At 43.9% G+C, this 22,663-nt stretch overlaps 1 protein-coding gene and 1 long non-coding RNA gene across 2 annotated transcripts in view; one reads left to right on the top strand and one right to left on the bottom strand.

The window, feature by feature from the left end:
- Positions 1 to 2,451, bottom strand: part of KL (klotho) — a 39,723-nt gene extending 37,272 nt beyond the window's left edge. The window contains exon 1 of the mRNA XM_018056638.1: positions 1,630 to 2,451. Coding sequence (XP_017912127.1) covers positions 1,630 to 2,451 — 822 coding nt within the window. The remainder of the gene's footprint in view (positions 1 to 1,629) is intronic.
- LOC106502714 lies at positions 4,950 to 21,963 on the top strand. Its single transcript, XR_001918919.1, has 3 exons — positions 4,950 to 5,219; positions 6,532 to 6,727; positions 21,221 to 21,963. It is a non-coding gene; the product is annotated as an uncharacterized LOC106502714 (long non-coding RNA).

Below are 22,663 nucleotides of genomic sequence, written 5' to 3'. Positions count from 1 at the left end.
ATAACAATTGATGAGTTTTATATTCATACAGAGTTTATTACAGGCATTCTAAAAACAGAACTCATGTGATTTAAATCTACAATAGTAATTTTGCAGGAATAGTTTATTTGGTCCTTTAGTTGGTCCACAAATCTCTTGTTTCTGGTATGAGCTGAAATTTGCTTATGTTTTCTTCAAAAGAGGGACCAGCTTTTTCCATAGTTTTCTATCACCAATCATGAACAGGTGCTGTTTGGGTCTTCTGATTCCTTAAAAGAACTGACAGACTGAACAAATTTATTACCACTGCTCTAAAGTATCTTACTGAAATATATATATATGTATATGTGTCAATATGGAATCACTAAAATCACAAGTTTTGGTCAAACAAACTCAACATTCTTTCATGACCTGTGGTAGCAAGCAGGTTTTTTTGGAGCTGACACACAATCTAATTAGCCCTTATTACAACACAATCAGCAGCTCTGAGTGGTAAGTCAACTCAGTGACCCAGGAACTGTTCTGCCTCAATTACCTATGGCTTCGATTAAAAGTGTGTAGAAGCGAGTCCTCATCTTGATTTTGTTCAAAACATGTGGTTTAATTCTAAATTAAAAAATAGGTCTTCCAGTAGATGCATAAGTCACCAAAATACTGTGCCAAATGTTATACATTTAAACCCATTTATTAAAAGGTTTGCACATATACATATAAAATATTCTCTCATGATACAAAACTGTACAAAGTGTACAACTGACGTTATAAAGGAACCCTCAAATTGATGAACCTAATCTTGAACACTAAGTAAAGGAGAAAAGGGGGAAAGAATTCTTTGGGAGACAACTTCATCATGGCACATTAATTCCTCCTCTGTCAAAATGTATTAAGCCTTTTGCACAAAGGTGTTAAAATCAATTTTGTCAGGCTAATAATCTCATCCTTGGGGAATCCTTCCAATTGGAGACAGCATCGCTATCCCGCCCTTTAGTAGTTTCTGTATCTTAGGTAGCTTTGTTTAAGACCGTACAAGGGGTCTTCACACTCCTGCTGATTAAGGTCGGCGGATGTAGTTCTCAATCCTGCCACTGAAAGAACTTCCAAAGACAGTTGAAACTCTGCTCTGCAGGAGATGGGATTTTAACATCTTCGAGTTTGCTGCCGTGTGAACTTGTGCCACAAGCAAGACAGATCTTATTGGATTAAAACTGAACTCGTGACATCTCCACAGACTCTAGCAGAGAGCAATGCTGTCTGTGTGGCTTCCGAGCAAACTTCTTTCCTCGTGCTCTGGCGGCCGCTCCTAGTCCTATTTCACCTCTAGGAATCCTCTACCCTCAAGAGAAAGGCGCTCCCATTTCTCATGGGAGAAATGAATCCCCATTTCTTTTTGACGATGGCCTCAAAAAAGGCAGTCCCCTGGCACGCCCACTGCGGGGTTTCCCTCCCATTCCCGACTCCACGATTTCCTGGGAAGCCCAAGAAGCTCAGCGCCCCCCGCCCCCCCTGGGCGTGGACCCCAGGAAACTGCACAGGTGTGCTACATAGGAGCCTCCTCTGACTGGCATCCCCCAGTCAGACACCCCTCTTGCCCCGGGCGTCTCCAGGGGCCCTCTCCCCTCGTGGCCCTCCGCCTGGCCCCCTCGCACTCACCAGGAGGAGGTTGTGCGCCACCAGGTAACCAAGTCGCGGGCTGCCCCGGACGCCGGGAGCCAGGCGCCCGGTGGCGTAGCCGTGCCAGGCCACCACGTAGGGGTTGTCGATGGTGATCCAGTACTTGACCTGGCCGCCGAAGTGGCGGAAGCAGAGCTCGGCGTAATCCCTGAAGTGGTCGGCCAGGGCGCGGTTGGCCCAGCCGCCGTAGGCATCCTGCAGGAGCTGGGGCAGGTCCCAGTGGTACAAGGTGACCACGGGCTGCACGCCCAGCTCCCGCAGCCGCTCCAGCAGACGCCGGTAGTAGCGCAGCCCCTCCCGGTTGGGGGCGCTGGCGCTGCCATTGGGGAGCACCCGCGCCCACGAGATGGAGAAGCGGTAATGGGTGACCCCGAGCTCGCGCAGCCCCTCCGTGTCTCGGAAGACATTGTTGTAGCCGTCGCTGGCCACGTCCCCGGTGGCGGGCGGGGGCGGCGACGGGGCGCCCGACGGCCAGCCGGCCGCCGAGGGGTCGCCTGGAGGCGCCGGGGGGCGGTGGGTGAACGTGTCCCAGATGGAGGCGCCCTTGCCGTGCTGCTGCCAGCCGCCCTCCGTCTGGTAGGCGGCGCTGCCCACGGCCCAGAGGAAGCCGTCGGGGAAGGTGTCGTGGAGTAGCCCCGCGGCCTCGGGGGTCGGAGGGCGCGCGAAGCGGGCCCAGGTCTGCGCGCCGTCGCCGGGCTCGGCGCGCAGGGGCCGGCCGCCCAGGGCCAGCAGCAGCAGCCACAGCGGCGGCGGCGGCGGCGGCAGCGCCCGCAGGCGGCGCGGCGGGGCGCGGGCGGGCATGCTGCGCGGGAGCCGGGCGCACGGGCGCCGCGCCGCGCCCCTTTATGCCCGCGCCCCGCCGCGCCGCCCACCCCCGCTTCCCCCCGCGGGCCCCGCTGGCAATGATTACCTGTGGCCCCGCGCCTCCCCCCGCCTCCCTGGATGAGGGGGAGGGCGGGGGGGACTGGGGCGCAAAGGGCGAGCGGGAGCCCGCGCAGGGGGCGCGATCGTGGGCCCGGCGCAGCGGGCGCGGCTCTCGGACGTCGGAGAAAACGCACCTGTGCCTCTCTGCGCCCAGGGGCAGCCAGGGATGTTTCCTCCGCAGGACTTTTCCTGCGAGCTCGCTTTCTACACTCCATCTGCGCCCCTCCTGGAAGAAGCCGCCGAGCCCGGGAAGGGAGGCTGCTGCCCCAACTTTCCCGAGTTCGACTCGGGATCTGCGGGAGCGGGGTGCGCCCACAGGAAAAGCGCCTGCTTTTCTCTTCTCTCCCTACTCGGAGGCCGAGAAGAGCGACTGAGGAGACTGGAGTCGATTAGGAACCGGCTGAAATTGTATTGGGAGGGCAGGGTGGGGAGAGCTAGGTTGGAACTTGAAATGTTGGGAGAGAAGGACCCGAGGTGGACTTTCCATTGTGGTCTCTAAGGAAGATGCTCGCATGAAGAGCCGCCCCACGGGCGCAGCCCGAGTGGCGCTTCCCGCAGGCCCCAGTCTAGGACGCCTTCGAGGAAGACGAGGGAGACGCATGGGCTCCCTTGAACTTTGCTTTCATCACGGTTATCTTTTAACCATTTCAAACCAGTACTTGTTCTTCAATTGGATCGTGCAGAATGACTTGGTGAATGTCTAAAGACAGTTGTTGGTGGTTCTTCCAGAAGAAAGAGAAACGCCAAGGTTTGGACTTTGAGTAGTTCTCATTCACCTCTGTGTCCTTTTGCATCTGTTTTTTGAATAGTCACATGTTTTAGCTTTCAGCTCTGGCTTGGCAAGTAATTTATCTTGTATGAACGAACCGTGCACGCAGCTGCCGGTGGAGTGGGCGGACTCTGGATCCCTGATCAGTGAAGAGAAAAGGGAGGAGGGGTTTAGCCCAAGCACCTTCGAGGACAAAATAGAATCATGACGCCTTTCCGGTCACCAAAGAGCCCTTTTGACGAATTGTGGAAACACTGTGAGTGTGCGTAGACCTGTTATGTGACTAACTGGGGACTGGACGCTCTGGGCTCCTCCTCCTTTGCGATCTTGGGCGGGACAGTCTCTCCAAGCCTTAGGATTCTTATTTATAAAATAGAGATGGTCATGTCTGCCCTGCCACCTTAAGACACTTGTGACGCTCAAATGAAACAAATGTGCGCACAGAGCAGGTGTGCCTCCATCGTGGCACACCTTCTCCTGTGATCAATGACTCAGATCTTCTTAGAGGTACATCTGTTCTTACCTAGTTATCACCCCTGCACTGCTGTTTCATACAAACTTAAAATCAATAAAGTTTTAAATTTTGCAGATGAAGGTGCTTCTATTAATTTCCTTAAAATGTAAGCACAACAAATTTATTCCAGTGTTTTATTAAATATTCCCAACTCTAGCCAGCATATATTATCGTGGTTTAGTAAGATTAAGCCATTAGGTCGGAACAAGACATTACTATTCTGTTTCATGTGGCATCTACATTTTTCAATAAATGTGAAATAAACAATGACACTCCAGCAATTAAAAAAAAATTATACCATGCAAGCATACAGTCACACTCTCTTCCAGATAAATTAAAAAGCTTCTGTGTCCGCACTCAGGCTCACATTTCCCTTCTAAAACTGATGATTAGAGTGTCTGCTTCTTGTAGCTTGTTAAGTTTCAATTAGAAATGCTTCATGGGTCTCATGGAAAATAGCTTAGGCTAAGTGTTCACTTATTGATGTATGGTCTGTTTGCTCAGGGCAGATTGTATTTATTGCTACTTTCATTTAACCAACAGTGAGAGAAAGAGAGAGAGAGATTTAAAGAGATGGATGTTTAAAGCAGTGATTAAAAAATAGAACCAAGGTGACTAATAAATGCTTCACATTTGAAGTTCTCTCTCTGAGGGGTACATAAAGCCTATGTATCTCCAGTTGAACATCATAGCTTTCAGTATTTCAAGGATGTTCCCAGGTGATAGTTAATTCAACCCAATGATAAAGATCGCATGCTAATTAAACTTTATTTCCAGAACTTGCTGTTTACCAAGGTTCTGTTAATGGTTATTAAATTCTGGATTCCTGGAGTATAAACAATTGCTGCTGCTGCTTTGCATTTGTTCAGTTTTGATTCTTTCACATCTAAAATGTGGATTTCATTCAATGCTTTGTTCTCCCACAAACGAGATTAATTACTTGCTGTGCTTTGAATATGAAGGTAAAGTTATTGATGCATTGAAGGAAAGGTTTTTTGTTTTTTGTTTCTTTTTTGAGGTACAGAGGACAGATTGGAGGAGATTTTTAAATTTACTTACTGACTTTTGTCATGATGATGATTTTCAACAGCCTAAAGGGAGTCGTCAAGGTGACTAACATCCTTCATCCCATCCCTTCTCCTGGCTGCTCCTGGGACCAGCACAGCCCTTGTCTGCGAAGGGAGAAGAAAGGGGTTCACTGACTCACATGGGCCTAAACAAAACATCAGCCCCAATGGGGGCTCCTAGCTCACCAGTCACAGACACTAGCGTCTCTGAGGAGATACCGAGATCATCAGAACAATCCCTCTCAGCAACCACCATGGGCAAAGCAACCATGAGAAGTTCAAGCCTTCAAAACAGGTGACGACCCCCATCCGCAGAAACAGTAGTGATGGGGACTTCCTTAGCAGTCCGGTGGTTAAAACTTCACCTTCCAATGCGAAGGATGCAGGTTCTGTCCCTGGTCAGGGAGCTAAGATCTCACATGCCTCACAGCCGAAAACTCAAAATATAGAACAGAAGCAATATTGTGACAAATTCAATAGAAGCTTTATAAATGATCCACATTTTTAAAAATCTTAAAAAGAACAGTAGTGATTGGAAGAAACAGGACAAAGAAAGTTAGTAATAATGTTGTTCAGTTTATTACACTGAGTGTTAACAAATGACACCTATGACAGGTATTTGAAGAATTCAGAAGGAGGAATTATTCTATTTTGAGTTGGTTGGAAAAGTTTCACAGATAAGACATGGTACTATCTGGGGTTACATAGTAAAACTTACAAAAAGTCTGGGAGGTAAGGATATGGGGAAGCAAAATATGAAAGGAAAAAAGTGTCCTCAGTGTATTCATGGTAAAAAAAAAAAGTCTATTTGTCAGTGGAAGGAAATAGTGGGCTGAAAATGTAGGTAGGGATAAAGAGTCTTTAATAGGTTTTATTATTATATCACATCAGAGCTTCTTTCACTCATTAAATAAATATTTGTTTTGTGCTGAGCACTATTCTAGGCACTGGGAATGCAACAGTTAACAGTTAACAAAATAGACCAACAATCCTTGCCTTTTTGTCATACCACTCTTTACTCTGTTCCAGCCACATACACCTCCTGCTTGTCCTTGGAACTAGCCAAACTGGCTCCCAACCTCAAGGCAATTTCTCCCTGGAATGCTTTTCAGAACCACCTGCTTCTCCTCAGTCAGGTCTTAGAACAAGAGTCACATTCGGAGAGCAGCCTTCTTTAACTCTCCGTCCAGAGTAGTTACCCCCAGTCACTCTCAATTACATTGTCCTGTTTTATTTTTCTCAATGAGCTTAGGACTAACCCAGATTATCTTGTTTACATTTTTCCTTTATCTTCAATTAGAATGTAAGCCCAATGAAAAAAGGCATGGGGCTTTTTCTTTGCAGTACCTGGAACACCTAGAATAATGTCTATCCATTATAGTTGCTGCACTCATATGTATGGAATGAATGAATGAAACCATTAGTAAGAGAGGTCTGAAGAACATGCTGAGAATTCTGGAGCCACATCCCGGCTTACAAAAGAGGCTTGATGAGTAATGTCTACTAATCAATCAAGAGATTGATTAGTAATATCTATCTTAGCACAGGGAGGAGAATTGGTCACAGCAATGGCCATATTTGACATCCTGCATCTATGTGTATTTCAGGGGGCAATAGCCCAGGCCCACTCCTCTAAAACTGCAGATAAGTCTGATGCTACAACAGGAAAAAGAACACAAAACAATGTCACTGTGGAATAGTTTAACTGCCAACTACCCCACTTCCCCTGGCACACTTCTGACAAGCTCCAAAAGATTGAAAAGGCACTGGAACTAGGGCTCTGAGCTTCTCTGAGCTGGTAAGGTAAGTTCTTCATTTCACAGAGGTTTTCAGAGCCACCAAGTATCAGATGCACCTTCCTAAAGAACTAGGAATGCAACAAGACTCTGTTCCCACCTGCTTTATCCTTGTTCTGCTTATTTGCCATTGAAACAAAGCTAAAGTTGATTTACAATCCAGTAGCTTAACTTCAAATCTGTAAGGGCTTTTGTGGTCAGTCAACTCAGGAGCCACAGAAAGGTTTTGTAGTGGAGCTACAAGAGCAAACAGCAAGATGCCTCAATTTATTTTAAGAAAGGGGACAATATTAGTCAATTGATTTGTCAGTAAATTGAGAGGGAGATACTAGAACCTGAAAGATCACTTTAAAAGCAACTATAGTAAAGTACATAATGAGTTAAGGAAGGCTTCTGCCTAGCATGGTAAAAAAAAAAAAAAAAGAGAGGCAATACAAAAAAAGAAAACTGATTGCATGTGACAGGTAGCTGAGAGGGGAAAGTAAATGATGATTTAAATGTTTTGCGATGAGCTGAAAATAAAAACACCACCACCATTGATGTTCCTGAGTACATCAGGAGGTGTAATTAATTTCTGATGAAGGATGACTTCAGTGCTAAATATGTTAAATTTGAAGTGTCAGTCAAATTTGTAACCCAGATATTAAGCAAATAATTGGAGTTATCACTTTGAAGCTCAGAAGGCAGTTACAGATTGGAGATTAAGATCAGAAATTTTGATCCCAGGATAGTGGATGAGGACATTCAAAAATCAAAATTGTGATTTCCCTGATGGGAAGTGGTTAAGACTTCCCAATGCAGGGAGAGCTAAGATCCCACATGCCTCCTGGCCAAGAAAACCAAAACATAAAACAAAAGCAATATTGTAACAGATTCAATAAAGACTTTTAAAAAATGGTCCACATCAAAACATATATATATTGAAAAAAAATCCAAGGCCAACTAAAAGCCAAGGGCTTGCCTTATCTCCATTTGTAGGGAGTGGATAGGGTGGAATTAAAAGAAAAAAAAAAAAAAAAAGAACACACAGCGTGGGCCAGAAGACTGGGGTAATGTGTTTTTCAAGCTTAAGGAGGTAAGCATTTCAAAAAGGAAAGATGACCAAACTTGGTGAGAAATGACATCTGACCTAGAAATTAGATCATTCGGAGATTTTGGAGACAGATGTTTTAGATTGTAACAGGGCTTAAGCCAGATTACAGTGTAAGGCATTAAGTGAGAGTCTGTGTGAGATGAAAAAATAAAGGCCACAAGCACATAATCTTCTGACAAGCTGGCCAGGAGAGTGAATGAGAAACGATGGTCACTTAAAGGGTTCTCAGAGTTCAGAGAAAATATTTTCAAAATAAGAAACCCTGCACACCTTTGTACACAGAAGAGGAAAGGTGAAGGAGAAGGAGAATTGAAAGTTTCAGGAAAAAGGTGAAGCATACAGTCACAGCTGTGATCTAAGGCAGCTGATTGTGGGCTTTTAAGGTCCCAAAATATTAAACACGGAGACATTAAGAAAAGCAGAAAAACAAGATCGTGCAGCTAGAATGCTGGAATGGTGGGGAAGGAGCAAAAGACAAGGAGTGGTAGACAAAAAAAATCACTAAAAAGAAAGGCAGCAAAAAGGAGCTCTGTGAAGTCTTTTTCTTCCCCAACAAATATGCATATTTAAAAATGTTATTGAAGTATATTTGATTTACAATGTTAATTTCTGTTGTACAGCACAGTGACTCAGTTATACATATATATACACTCTTCTTCATAATTCTTTTTCATTATGGTTTATCACAGACTATTGAATATAGTTGCCTGTGCTCTACAGGAGGATCTTGTTGTCGTAAAGGCAAGACAACAGCAAACGTGTTCCCAGGAAGCTGCAGCTCTGCTGAGCTCTCTGGGACTCAAGTAGACCTTGAAGACACTACTTTGGACTCTGCGTGCTTCTCACGTATCTACGTTTCAACTCTTCTGGGTAGAGCAGGGAGTCCAAAGGCTCAGATCCTCCCCTTATCCTCCTAAGTAACATCACTGCCTCTCTAGCCTGGAACTGTCTTGCTACACCAACTAAACACGTGCTGACACCGGGTTCATGTCTAGCAGCAAAGAGCACGGCCATTAGGGACTTAGGGCATTGCACTGCTAGAGTGAAAATGTTTCTACTTCCTTTTTTTCCTCAACTCCCCCCATCCCAATACAACAAGGAGAGACATAGCCATCTTAGTAAAATTGAGAGAGGTTAGTGTACATGAAGGAAATGAAGATGAAGGGCTGGTGAGTGAGATAACTGAGAGAGAGGTGCATGAGAAGCAAGATGGTGTACCTAACATCGCTCCAGAAAAGATCAAGAGTAGAGATACTGTGCGAGGAGAGGGGCAGCTGGCGGGCTGAAAATGGAGCCGTTAGATCCCAGCTTTCCATCCTAAGCACAGACTGGCTCTACTCATCTGCTAGCTCCACAGGAAACTGATTGTCTCTGGAGAAATGGATCCAAAGAGGCTACTGCCTTGGGAACAGCATGCATGGAGAAGAATGTGGGTGAAGCAGGGAACTAAAAATTAACTAAGTGAATCAAATTCTGCATAGCCAGCAGTGGAACCCCCAATGCTCTCCCAGGCTAGCTCCAGAACTCCATCAGGGTACCTGGTAGTAACACTCCGTCTGTTACAAGCTCTGCCTATGCACATAAAGATTCCAGACAGCTTCTTAGCGATTTATGCTTATATATATAATAATATATATTAAAATATATTTAATATAAATATATTTATATTTAAATATACACAAATATAAATGTTTATAAACATAAATATAAAAATCTTATTTTATATCAAATATCAATATATTTAATATATTGATATAAATATATATATTTACTCTTCCTTTTTTATTGGAGGATAATTGCTATACAATGTTGTATTGGTTTCTGCCATGCATCAATGCAAATCAGCCATAATCATACGCATATCCCCTCCCTTTTGAGCCTCCCTCCCGGCCCCATTCCCATTCCACCCTTCTAGATCATTACAGAGCTCCCGGCTGGGCTCCCCATGTTATACAGCAGCTTCTCACTAGTTGTCTGTTTCACACATGATAGTGTATGTATGTCAATGCTACTTTCTTAATTTGTCCTACCCGCCCCTTCCCCTGCTGTGTCCACTAGTCCATTCTCTTGTCTGCATCTCCATCTCTTCTCTGTAAACAGGTTCATCATTATTTTTCTAGATTCCATATATATGCATTAATATACAATATTTGCTTTTCTTTTTCTGACTTACTTCACTCTGAATAACCGGCTCTAGGTTCATCCACCTCACTATAGCTAACTCAAATTCATTCCTTTCTATGGCTGAGTAATATTCCATAGTAAATACATGCCATAACTTCTTTATCCATTCATCTGTTGATGGACATCTACGTTGCTTCCATGTCCTAGGTATAGTGATTCACTCTTAAATATAAAGAAACTCAGCCAGGAAGCACCAGCTAGGTGAAGGGGACCTCCTCATGGAGAGTCCAAAAGCCATTATTAATCATTTCAATCAAGGGAAAACATTGCATCTATGATACAAGAAAAGGATAAGGATAAATACTGGAACAATTCATTTCGGTTCAGTCGCTCAGTCGTGTTTGACTCTTTGCGACCCTATAGACTGCAGCACACCAGGCTTCCCTGTCCATCACCAACTCCTGGAACAATGGAGAGCCAAAAAAAGAACCCTTGAAAATTAAGAATATGATAACAAGTAAAAATAAAATTTTTTAATTGGCAAAAGTATTGGAAAATAAGAAAATCTCTCAGAAAACAGTACAAAAAAATAAATAAATAAAGCATTGGAAAAGAGGAAATAAAAAATAAGGAAAATTTAGGAAATCAAACATCGAACTTCTAGGTGTTCAAGTGAGAGAATGAAGAAAATGTAAAATGTCTTGGTGTTTAAGGACATGCATTTCTAGTTAAATAGGTCTGAGAAGCACAATAATGATTTTTTTTTAAAGCCAAAGTAAGGCACACCATTGCAGAACTTCAGAATCCCTAAGATAAAGATAAGATTTTCTAGCTTCCAGAAGGCAGGGGAAAAAAAGTCAAGAATCAAAGAAGCCTTGGACTTCTCAAAAGAAACACTGAAAATTAGGGAACAGTGGAGCCACACCTTCAATGTTCAGAAGGAAAATTATTTTCAACCTAGAATTCTCTACCCCACCAAACTAATAATCACAAGGGACAGCAGAATAGACATTTCAGGCATTAAAGGTATTTTTAAAAGTGCTTTCCAGGTACCTGAAGTTATAAAAATATGTTCCACGAAAACAAGGAAGTAAACCCCAAAAAAGAGAAAATGTAGATTGCATGAAACAGGACAGAAGGCAGGATAAATACAAATGGAATTTGTAGGATTATAGCAAAAGGAAATCTTAGGATGCAGCCAATTTAGGGCAGAGCATTCCAGACTGGGGCAGGGGTGGGGGACTTCCCCGGTGGTTCAGACGGTAAAGAATCTGCCTGCAATGCAGGAGACCTGGGTTCAAAACCCTGGGTGTAGAAGATCCCTTGGAGAAGGATATGGCAATCCACTCCAGTACTCCTGCCTGAAAAATTCCATGGACAGAGGAGCCTGGTGGGCGACAGTCCATGGGGTCGCAAAGAATCAGACACAACTGAGCAACTAACACACACTCCCTCATTCCAGATGGGAGAATGAGGATAGACGGCTTCAGGAGAAATGTCTCCAGGAAACAAAACACAAAAGAAACGGGAATATCCAATATACTTTGCTGAGAGAGATTTTATAGGGTTTTAGGAGTCAATAAGAAAACTTACTGAAACCATAATCACAGAAAACTAGCCAACTGATCACATGGACCACAGCCTTGTCTAACTCAAGGAAACTCAGCCATGCCCTGTGGGGCCACTCAAGACGGACAGGTCATGATGGAGAGGTCTGACAGAATGTGGTTCACTGGAGAAGGGAATGGCAAACCACTTCAGTATTCTTGCCTTGAGAACCCCATGAACAGTATGAAAAGGCAAAATGATAGGATACTGAAAGAGGAACTCCCCAGGTCGGTAGGTGCTCAATATGCTACTGGAGATCAGTGGAGAAGTAACTCCAGAAAGAATGGAGGGATGGAGCCAAAGCAAAAACAATACCCAGTTGTGGATGTGACTGGTGATAGAAGCAAGTCCGATGCTGTAAAGAGCAATATTGCATAGGAACCTGGAATATTAGGTCCATGAATCAAGGCAAATTGGAAGTGGTTGAACAGGAGATGGCAAGAGTGAACGTTGACATTCTAGGAATCAGTGAACTAAAATGGACCAGAATGGGTGAATTTAACTCAGATGACCATTGTATCTACTACTGTGGGCAAGAATCCCTTAGAAGAAATGGAGTAGCCATCATGCTCAACAAAAGAGTCCGAAATGCAGTCTCAAAAATGACAGAATGATCTCTGTTCGTTTCCGAGGCAAACCATTCAATATCACGGTAATCCAAGCCTATGCCCCAACCAGTAACGCTGAAGAAGCTGAAGGAATGGTTCTATGAAGACCTACAAGACCTTCTAGAACTAACACCCAAAAAAGATGTCCTTTTCATTATAGGGGACTGGAATGCAAAAGTAGGAAGTCAAGAAACACCTGGAGTAATAGGCAAATTTGGCCTTGGATAACAGAATGAAGCAGGACAAAGGCTAATAGAGTTTTGCCAAGAGAACACACTGGTCATAGCAAACACCGTTTCCAAAAACACAAGAGAAGACTCTACACATGGACATTACCAGATGGTTGACACCAAAATCAGATTGATTATATTCTTTGCAGCCAACGATGGAGAAGCTCTATACAGTCAGCAAAAACAAGACCGGGAGCTGACTGTGGCTCAGATCATGAACCCCTTATCGCCAAATTCAGACTTAAATTGAAGAAAGTAGGGAAAACCACTAGACCATTCAGGTATGACCTACATCAAATCCCTTATGATTATACAGTGGAAGTGAGAAATAGATTTAAGGGACTAGATCTGATAGACAGAATGCCTGATGAACTATGGACAGAGGTTCATGACATTGTATAGGAGACAAGGATCAAGGCCATCCCCATGGAAAAGAAATGCAAAAAGCAAAATGGCTGTCTGAAGAGGCTTTTTACAAATAGCTGTGAAAAGAAGAGAAGTGAAATGCAAAGAAGAAAAGGAAAGATATAAGCATCTGAATGCAGAGTTCCAGAGAATAGCAAGGAGAGATAAGAAAGCCTTCCTCGGAGATCAATGCAAAGAAATAGAGGAAAACAACAGAATCAGAAAGACTAGAGATCTCTTCAAGAAAATTAGAGATTCCAAGGGGGATATTTCATGCAAAGATGGGCTCGATAAAGGACAGAAATGGTATGGACCTAACAGAAGCAGAAGATATTAAGAAGAGGTGGCAAGAATACACAGAAGAACAGTACAAAAAAAGATCTTCATGACCCAGATAATCACGATGGTGTGATCACTCACCTAGAGCCAGACATCCTGGAAAGTGAAGTCAAGTGGGCCTTAGAAAGCATCACTACGAACAAAGCTAGTGGAGGTGACGGAATTCCAGTTGAGCTATTTCAAATCCTGAAAGATGATGCTGTGAAAGTGCTGCACTCAATATGCCAGCAAATTTGGAAAACTCAGCAGTGGCCACCGGACTGGAAAAGGTCAGTTTTCATTCCAATCCCAAAGAAAGGCAATGCCAAAGAATGCTCAAACTACTGCACAATTGCACTCATCTCACATGCTAGTAAAGTAATGCTCAAAATTCTCCAAGCCAGGCCTCAGCAATATGTGAACCGTGAACTTCCAGATGTTCAAGTTTAGAAAAGGCAGAGAAACCAGAGGTCAAATTGCCAACATCTGCTAGATCATCGAAAAATCAAGAGGGTTTCGGAAAAACATCTATTTCTGCTTTATTGACTATGCCAAAGCCTTTGACTGTGTGGATCACAATAAACTGTGGAAAATTCTGAGAGAGATGGGAATACCAGACCACCTAACCTCCCTCTTGAGAAATCTGTATGCAGGTCAGGAAGCAACAGTTAGAACTGGACATGGAACAACAGACTGGTTCCAAATAGGAAAAGGAGTACGTCAAGGCCGTATATTGTCACCCTGCTTATTTAACTTCTATGCAGAGTACATCATGAGAAACGCTGGGCTGGAAGAAGCACAAGCTGGAATCAAGATTGCTGGGAGAAATATCAATCACCTCAGATATGCAGATGACACCACCCTTATGGCAGAAAGTGAAGAGGAACTAAAGAGCCTCTTGAAAGTGAAAGAGGAGAGTGGAAAAGTTGGCTTAAAGCTCAACATTCAGAAAACGAAGATCATGGCATCTGGTCCCATCACTTCATGGCAAATAGATGGGGAAACGGTGGAAACAGTGTCAGACTTTATTTTTTGGGGCTCCAAAGTCACTGCAGATGGTCACTGCAGCCATTAAATTAAAAGACGCTTATTCCTTGGAAGAAAAGTTATGACCAACCTAGACAGCATATTAAAAAGCAGAGACATTGCTTTGCCAACTAAGGTCCATCTAGTCAAGGCTATGGTTTTTCCTGTGGTCATGTATGGATGTGAGAGTTGGACTGTGAAGATAGCTGAGTGCCGAAGAATTGATGCTTTTGAACTGTGGTGTTGGAGAAGACTCTTGAGAATCTCTTGGACTGCAAGATCCAACCAGTCCATCCTAAAGGAGATCAGTCCTGGGTGTTGATTGGAAGGACTGATGCTGAAGCTGAAACTCCAATACTTTGGTCACCTCACACGAAGAGTTGACTCATTGGAAAAGACCCTGATGCTGGGAGGGATTGGGGGCAGGAGGAGAAGGGGACGACAGAGGATGAGATGGCTGGATGGCATCACCGACTCGATGGACATGAGTTTGGGTGAACTCTGGGAGCTGGTAATGGTCAGGGAGGCCTGGTGTGCTGCAATGCATGGTGTTGCAAAGAGTTGGACATGATTGAGCGACTGAGCTGAACTGAAGAAAACTTAAAGATTTGAGATAAAGGGTTTGAATTCTCCAGTTTACATGTAAAGAACTGGGAAGTCATCACTTCCATCCTCACAATAAGAAAAAAACTGAACAAACTGAAAATCAATGGCTCTTCTTAGGTGCATCAAAGAAGTGAGGTCATGGGGCAAACTGCTGCCCTGAAAACTGGAAAGATAGGCGGGGAACTACACAGGAGCATAGCCTGCTAGGCGCAGAAGCCCACAGCTGGAGCCAACAGAGTAGGAAAACGTAACACTGTAATCGATAGATCTCTGGAGATTCAGTTGGGGCAAGCTTGAGAGTTAAAAGCTCTGAAAGTGAATTTGCTCAGTCATGTCTGACTCTTTGCAACCCCAGGAACTGTAGCACAACCAGGCTCCTCTGTCCATGGGAATTTTCCAAGCAAGAGTACTGGAGTGGGTTGCTATTTACTTCTCCAAGGGGTCTTCCCGACCCACGGATCAAACCCAGGTCTCCCACACTGCAGGAGATGCTTTACCATTTGAGCCACCAGGGAAATTCCTGGGAAAAGGAAAAAGCTCTGAAGGGACCCAATTTTAAGCAACCCTCACACTTTTGCCAGTGTTATCTCCATGAGCCCTACCATATTCTTACCGTGAAATGAGAAAAACCCCCTCCTGCTCCTGGCAGGAGAAGGGGGAAAGTAACTATTCTAAAATGTACCCATACATAATATCAATAGTTTGTAGGTAAAAAATAGATAAGTAATGAGAACATACTCTATAGCACATCGAACTCCACTAAATGCACTGTGGTGACCTGAATGGGAAGGAAGTCGAAAGGGCGGGGATATATGTCCATGTAGGGCTGATTCATTTCACTGTAAAGTAGAATCTAACACAACTTTGTAAAGCAACTCTATCCAATAAAACTTAATTAATAACTAAATAAAATGCACCCATCACTCTCTGTCCTCCTCAGCAAGACTTGCCCTCAAGGGAAACTGTTGTTCCAGAGCCTGGTCAACCTGTGTAAATCTTCCAACTTTAGAAAAGGGTAATTTATCATCATCTATAAAAAATACACATACCCAGGCCGTCTGATCCAGAGATTCCACTTCACGGACTCGATCTTATAGCAATAGTAGCAACAAATACATAAAGATATACATGCACACACGCCCATTGCAGTGATGTTTGTAAAAGCAGACAATAGGGAAATCCCCAACCGGAGAATGTTACATAAATTATGTATTATATAGATATAAAAATATTAAAATTTTAGATTGTTTTTAAAAACATCTCTTTTGGTTGAAAATACTTATCTTTGAGACATAGAATCAGAGGAAGGGATTTTTTTTCCTTTTGTCTTTACCATATAAATACTAACTCTCCATCCCTTACCCCAGAAGAGAAAGAAAAAGGACAGGAAGAGAGAAAAAAGGAAACACGTCAGCTAAATAACTGCATTAGGATTAACTCAATTTTGAAGTACCTGTGGGTGCAGTGATCAACAAGGATTGATACTATGTGAATGGAAATGATCTCTGATTTAAGTGTTTTCTTCTCCCTAATTCTTTTCTTTCTCAACTACACCTTCCTGTTGGAGGTGGGGGGCGGGGGGAAGCTGTGCTATAACATAAAAGGAAATTCCAAACAAGTAAGGACGGGAGAGCCTGGTGGGCTGCCATCTATGGGGTCACACAGAGTCGGACATGACTGAAGTGACTTAGCAGCAGCAACCCATATTCTGATGAAGGCTGCATCAAAAATAGAAAGAGCTGCATCTTGAGGAGCAGATGGTAATGACAGAGAAAGGGCAGTGAAGGAAGGAAGGAAGGACAGGGAAGCCAGGTCTCAGCAATCGTTTTTTGTGGTCATCTACTGATGACCCCCTGGTGACACCGGCTCCCAGCGCTTGGCGGCAACAAGAGTGGGAGTGGTTTCCTGTTCCTGGAAGCACAGCCTCCACCGTGTTTTGAAAAGCATCCCAACCATTGTGTGAGTGACTTAACATCCTTTCATAAACAAATCCTTTTTCTGCTTAAACAGGCCAGAGTGGGTTCTGACGTTTGATACTGACCATGACCTATATACCTAATCTTATGGCTTTATCCACCCTGGAACTCCACCCTAATAAAAAAAAAAAATTGAATCTTGGAAGGAAGCTTTGGAGTCATATGATCTAAACTTCCTCCGGTGGAGGAGTCTCCTCCAATCCTCTCAGTCTTCTGCCTAAACATTCCCTGTGACTGTGACGGGGTGATGGCTAGCTGGTGAAGACACAGCAAATCAAATATCAGCCCTCCCACAGAGTCTGCCTTGCTGCACCTTCTACCAGAGAGTCTGAGCTCTGTCCCCAGGAGCTACACACCGCTGGTGCAGGGCATTAGCATCTTTGTGGTTTGGAGGAAGCACATTCTTTCTCTCTCTCTCTCTCTCTCTCTCTGTGATCCTGCGGCATTTTCTCTAGTGGACTTCTCAAGGGCAGAGGCTGGTGCCCTCCTGCCTTGCAAAGTGCTCAGTAAACACTGGTGGAATGAATAAACAAATGAGCGGCAGTTTAATATCTCCCCTTAGGTGCTGTAGCAACTATAGTATAGTTGAGCTTGTGACCAATCATTCTTACAAAACTCCAACCTATGGTCACTGAAGTACTGGCCCCCCAGTCCTGCTCCCTACGGTGGGAGGAAGGGAGAGACCCCCAGCACCCTTGTAGGAAGTGTGACCTGGGAATGGTGTCAGAGGAGATGAACCATAAGTGCTGAGAGGCCAATACTGTGGCACGGGCTACAGCGCATTCTGAGGCTTGAGAAACCTGGAAAGCAGAAACAGGAATGAAATGGGAGCTGTTACCAGTTTGCACTCTCCAACAAGCTGACTGAACCTCCGCGGGAGGAGAGCTGAAGCAAGAGTTCAGGGGAGGTGACCTGGGGCTGTGTCATCAGAATGGGGGTGGTGAGCTTCCACCACCAAGATCCTCTGGGAACAACCACTAGAATGCCAGAGGCGAGGTCAGTCTGGCCTGATCTAAAAGTAAATGTACAGCAACCAGACCAAAACCTGAAACTTATTTAATATTCCAAGGAATTTATTCACTCATTCAACAAGAAGGAGGGTTCTCTCACCTGAACCCATCCCTGTGCAGTGTGCTGTGCTCAGTCAGGTCCAACTCTTGGCGACCCCATGGACTGGAGCCCACCAGGCTCCTCTGTCCATCAGATTTCCCAGGCAAGAGTACTGGGGAAGCAGACCTTCCCCACCCAGGGGCTGACCCCACATCTCCTGCACTGGCAGGTGGATTCTTTACCACTGAGCCACCAGGGAAGCCCCCAAACTCAGCCCAGCTTGTACCCTAATCTCAGACTTCCAGCCTCCAGGCTTATGAGAAAATTCATTTCTGTTGTTGAAGTCACCCAGTCTAGGTATTTGGTTACTAGGTAAGCCCAAACTAACATACCAGGTGGGCCCAATGTAATCACATGTCCTTATAAGGGAAATAGGGAGGAAAAGAATAGAAGATGTCCATTACATCATCAGAGAAGATGTAACGATGGAAGCAGGGATTGTCGTGAAGCACAGCCTTGAGGCAAGGAATGTCAGCAGCCTTTCGGAGGACAAAAGCAAAGAAACATATTTTCCCGAAAACCTCCAGAGGGAGGAACACAACCCTGCCGACAAGTTAACATTAGAGCTGTAAGATAATTGATGTGTTGTTTTAAGCCACCAAATTTGGGGTAATTTGTTACAGCAATGATGGGAAACAAAAACACCTACTATGTGCCAGGTGCTGTCCTATGCGTTTCACATAGAGCAGCAATAAAGTCCTTATTCTCATGCCAAGTATATTCTAGTGAACAGAGACAGAAAATAAACAACAAGCTTATTAAGTAATTTTTTTTTTCAGTATTTAGTATATTCCGAGGAGATACATGCTATAGGGAAATAAACAGGAAAGAGAACAGGACTGCCAGGCTGACAAGACTGCTTGCAGTTGTAAACAGTGTGGTCAGGATGAGCTTCATTGGGAAGGCAGCATTTCAGCAGAGATCTGGAGGAGGTGAAAGTGAGCCATGAATATAGCGGGTCAAAGGATAAACGACAGAGGGAAGAGCCAGTGCAAAGGGCTTTGTTGAGGGTGTGCCTGACCCATTCAGATCAGCAAGGAGGCCGTTGAGGCTACAGCAGAGAATACAGGTTCTTGCTTTAGGTGCGACGGGAAGCACGAGGGTTTGAGCAGAGACATGACATGAACTCGTGTTGCTTCTAAAGGATCCCGCCTTGCCTGCTATTTCGGGAAAAGATGGGAGAGGTAAGGGGGCTGGGAACAGGATGGCTGGTAGCCGTGGAAGTAAGGAGTCAGATTTCTGGATCTATTTGGAAAGCAGAGACAAAACATTTTTTGACGTTCAGAAGTGACTTTGAGAAAGAGAAGTAAAGAGTGACTCCAGAGTTAAATTAAGTTGAAAAAGTGAAAATGTTATTCGCTCAGTCATGTCTGCCTCTTTGAGACCGCATGAACTGTAGCCTTCTAGGCTCCTCTGTCCATGGGATTTTCCAGGCAAGGATACTAGAGTGGGTTGCTATTTCATTCTCCAGGGTAAATTAGGTTAAATTGGGTTAAATTAGAAGCAAAACGTGAAACAGCTTGTTAAAATTCCAATTAACAAGCCCAAAGTAATTCTATTACCATTAAACATGTAAATAAAAGAAGATAGAATTTGGGCCCATTAAAGAAATAAAAATTAAGAGAGAAAAGAGTTTTGGTCTTAAGTTGCAAAGTGTTGGAGAGGATTTAGGGGGAGAGATTCTCTTAAATGCTGCTTATATGAACTGGGTGCAGGTTTAGCTATACTGTGTGCATTGTGCTTAGTCGCTCAGTAGTGTCCGACTCTTTGAGATCCCATGGACTGTAGCCCACCAGGCTTCTCCGTCCATGGGGATTCTTCAGGCTAGAATACTGCAGTGGGTTGCCATGCCCTCCTCCAGGGGATCCTCCCAACCCAGGGATCAAACCCAGGTCTCCCGCATTGCAGGCAGATTCTTTACCATCTGAGCCATGAGGTAACAACAATGAAAACAGTGGGTTGGCCGAAAAGTTCGTTCAGATTTCTCCATAAGATGTCATGCAAACCCAAGCAAACTTTTTGGCCGACCCAATACATGCGTTGAAAACAGTATGGAGGTTTATTTCTCACTCCCATGACAATCTAGGAGAAGACACCCCAGGGTCTGTCCTGGCTCTGCCATCTTCAGCACGTTTCCCAGGTTCTCCTGTTATCACCATTTCTCAGCCGTCAACAAGGGAATCAACAGGAGGATGTCCAGAGTACAGATCTATCAAGTAAGGACCCAGAGTTGCAAACATGTCCTTCCCTGCACATCCCACTTGCCAGAACAAATCTTATGGCCATACCTAGTCGCAAGGATGCTAGGAAATTAATCTGCAGCTGGAACGCTAGGTGCCAGCTGCAACTTGGGGAGATCTATCACCCTGAGACAGAAGGAAGCATGGACATCACAGGAGACTCGGCAACCTCTGCTGTACCATCACCAGGGGTAAAACTGATGCAGCGTTTCCCATGAGCAACTGGGTAAGATGGATTGAAAACTTTGAAATGTTGAATCACAACTTCACTTCTAAAAATTAACCTAAGGAAGTCATCATGATATTTTGCCCAGTGTTGAGGATATACATTTTAAATTAAATTCGAAACAATGCAACATTCTAGAGAATCAGAGAATTAGAGTCTAACATTTGCCTCATAAGTTTAAGCCTATTCACTTGTCTGTTTCCCTGCCCTAAAATATGTGAATCTTGAGGACTGGGGTGGTTTCATATTTATTTTTGATCCCATGGGGTTCAGCACTCAATATGTATTTGAAAAATAAATGAATAAAGAAAGAATCGTGAGTATGAACAAATATTTAGCTACAAGAATAGCTATTGTAAAATAATTGAATGTAGCCAAAAAACTGAAACGACTTTAATATTCAATAAGAGATGGTTGGTACAATAAATTATACGCATGATGGACTTTAATGTGGTTATTAAAAATGTCACTTTAGTAGGCCATGCAATGACCTAGAAGGTTTATTGCATATTGTTAAGTGTTAAAAGAGCAGGTTATACAATTTTAGGTAAATTATTATATAATTTATACTTTAAAACACACATATTGATACTAGTCAGGAAAATGTATACCAAAAATTTACCTCTAATTATTTTTTCTTTTTATCTCCCAATATGTTATCATACAAGGACATGATGACTACATGTTGCTTTAAACTATATCTTTAAAAATGAGAAAATTATCTTGCTTTCAAATTGAACCCTCCTGCTCATTTCTCTTTCTGTCCGTGGTGATGATATTGGATACTCTGTCATCTCCAGGCTTAAGACCTTGGAGTCAGCTTTCATTTTTCTTTTCTCTTGCCTCTGATACGCAGTGATCAGATAGACTGGGTTGGTTTTTTCCTCAAAACAGTTCTTATTTTTGTTCCTTCTCCCTTTCCTTCCACAGCTCTGCTCTGTTCAGGCATTTAGTCATTTCTCCAAAAAGCAGAAGTTGAGTTTCAAAGAATGAACATGTCTCAAATCATAATTGCAAAATGTGAAAGGAGACACTCCAGGAGAGAAATGGAAAGGAACACAGACAAGCATCGTGACAGCAGAGGTCAGGCAGGAGCCTCCTTGACCCTCATCGCTTCCTCAGGACATTGATTTCTGCATTTTCCCTCTAGACCCCAGGACTTTAAAAGGTGTTCCATCAGACTACAGACAGCCACTAGTTGTGAGATACCAGTTTTTAAGGTGATACATACAACATGAAGATAATGGTTACTGAGTGGTGTGTGTGATTACATTAAAGAAAGTCCTATTGGGACTAAGTAGATAGCATGTTAATAAGCTAAAAATGCAGTGCTGTGAATGGTTGATAAAACTACACACCTGGCTTCATTCTGAACCTGGGTTTGTCTCTCTGGGACATGTGAGCCTTCTTGTGAGACATGGGGGCAGTGATTGCAGAGAAATTTTAAGGCACCAAGGGGACCACTGAACATCAATCTAATTCAAGCCAGTGCTGTCAGCAGTGTTCGTGCTGGGGCAGGTGGGTGTGTGGGCTATTCGCCTGCTGGCTTTGAATAGCCCCACCCTCAGCTCTTTAAAGCAGCTTCAGGACCCACCATGTCTCCCTGAGGGCATCTACCCCAGGTTCAAGTCAGCCCTAAGGTCTAGGAGGATCAGGAGGGTAGGACATTCTAAGTTCTTTTTTGCTTGAAAGTTCTGCTCAAAGAGTATAAAATAGGGAGTGTGGGGGGGGGGGTACCTCCAATGGCTTCTTAAATTATTTTCCAGAACCTCCTAAAAATGAGAAATTTCTCAAGAAGCTTAATGTACTATTCCTCTTCTGAATGGACCAACGAGGAAAATTAAGCAAAGCATTGCATTGAACAGACCCTCCCTGCTCCTTTGGCTATAGCAGTTACTAGGTCACACCATTCTTGGTCATGTTGTCAGCTATAGCCCTTCCTTATATATTCCGAAGTCAAGAAGTAGAACCTTCTCCGTCATCTAACCTCCCACTCCAGCTGCAAAACACCCGCTAGAAAGCTCAGCTGATGGACCTCAGTAGACTTCTCCTCCCTCTCCATCTACCAATGGGAGGGCCAGGCTGGGGGTACCTTCCCATATTCATCCAGCAAAGGGCGTCCCTTACACTGCTCCATGTGTCCTCTGAGGACTGGAAAAGCAGTTCCTTGATCAGAAAAATAGGATCTCAGGTGCCACAGGGCATCTAAGCCTGTGTGCCACAACAAAAGATCCCATATGCTGCAACAAAGCACCCACATGCCACAACTGAGACTCGATGCAGATAAATCAATGAATTTTTAAAATATCTTCAAAGTCTCAAAACATTGTACTGATGATATAAATTGAATTGATAAACAATGAAATATGAAAT

This window comes from Capra hircus, chromosome 12, assembly GCF_001704415.2.
Source record: "Capra hircus breed San Clemente chromosome 12, ASM170441v1, whole genome shotgun sequence".
Classification (NCBI taxonomy): domain Eukaryota; kingdom Metazoa; phylum Chordata; class Mammalia; order Artiodactyla; family Bovidae; genus Capra; species Capra hircus.
This window is presented reverse-complemented; position numbering and strand designations above follow the sequence as displayed.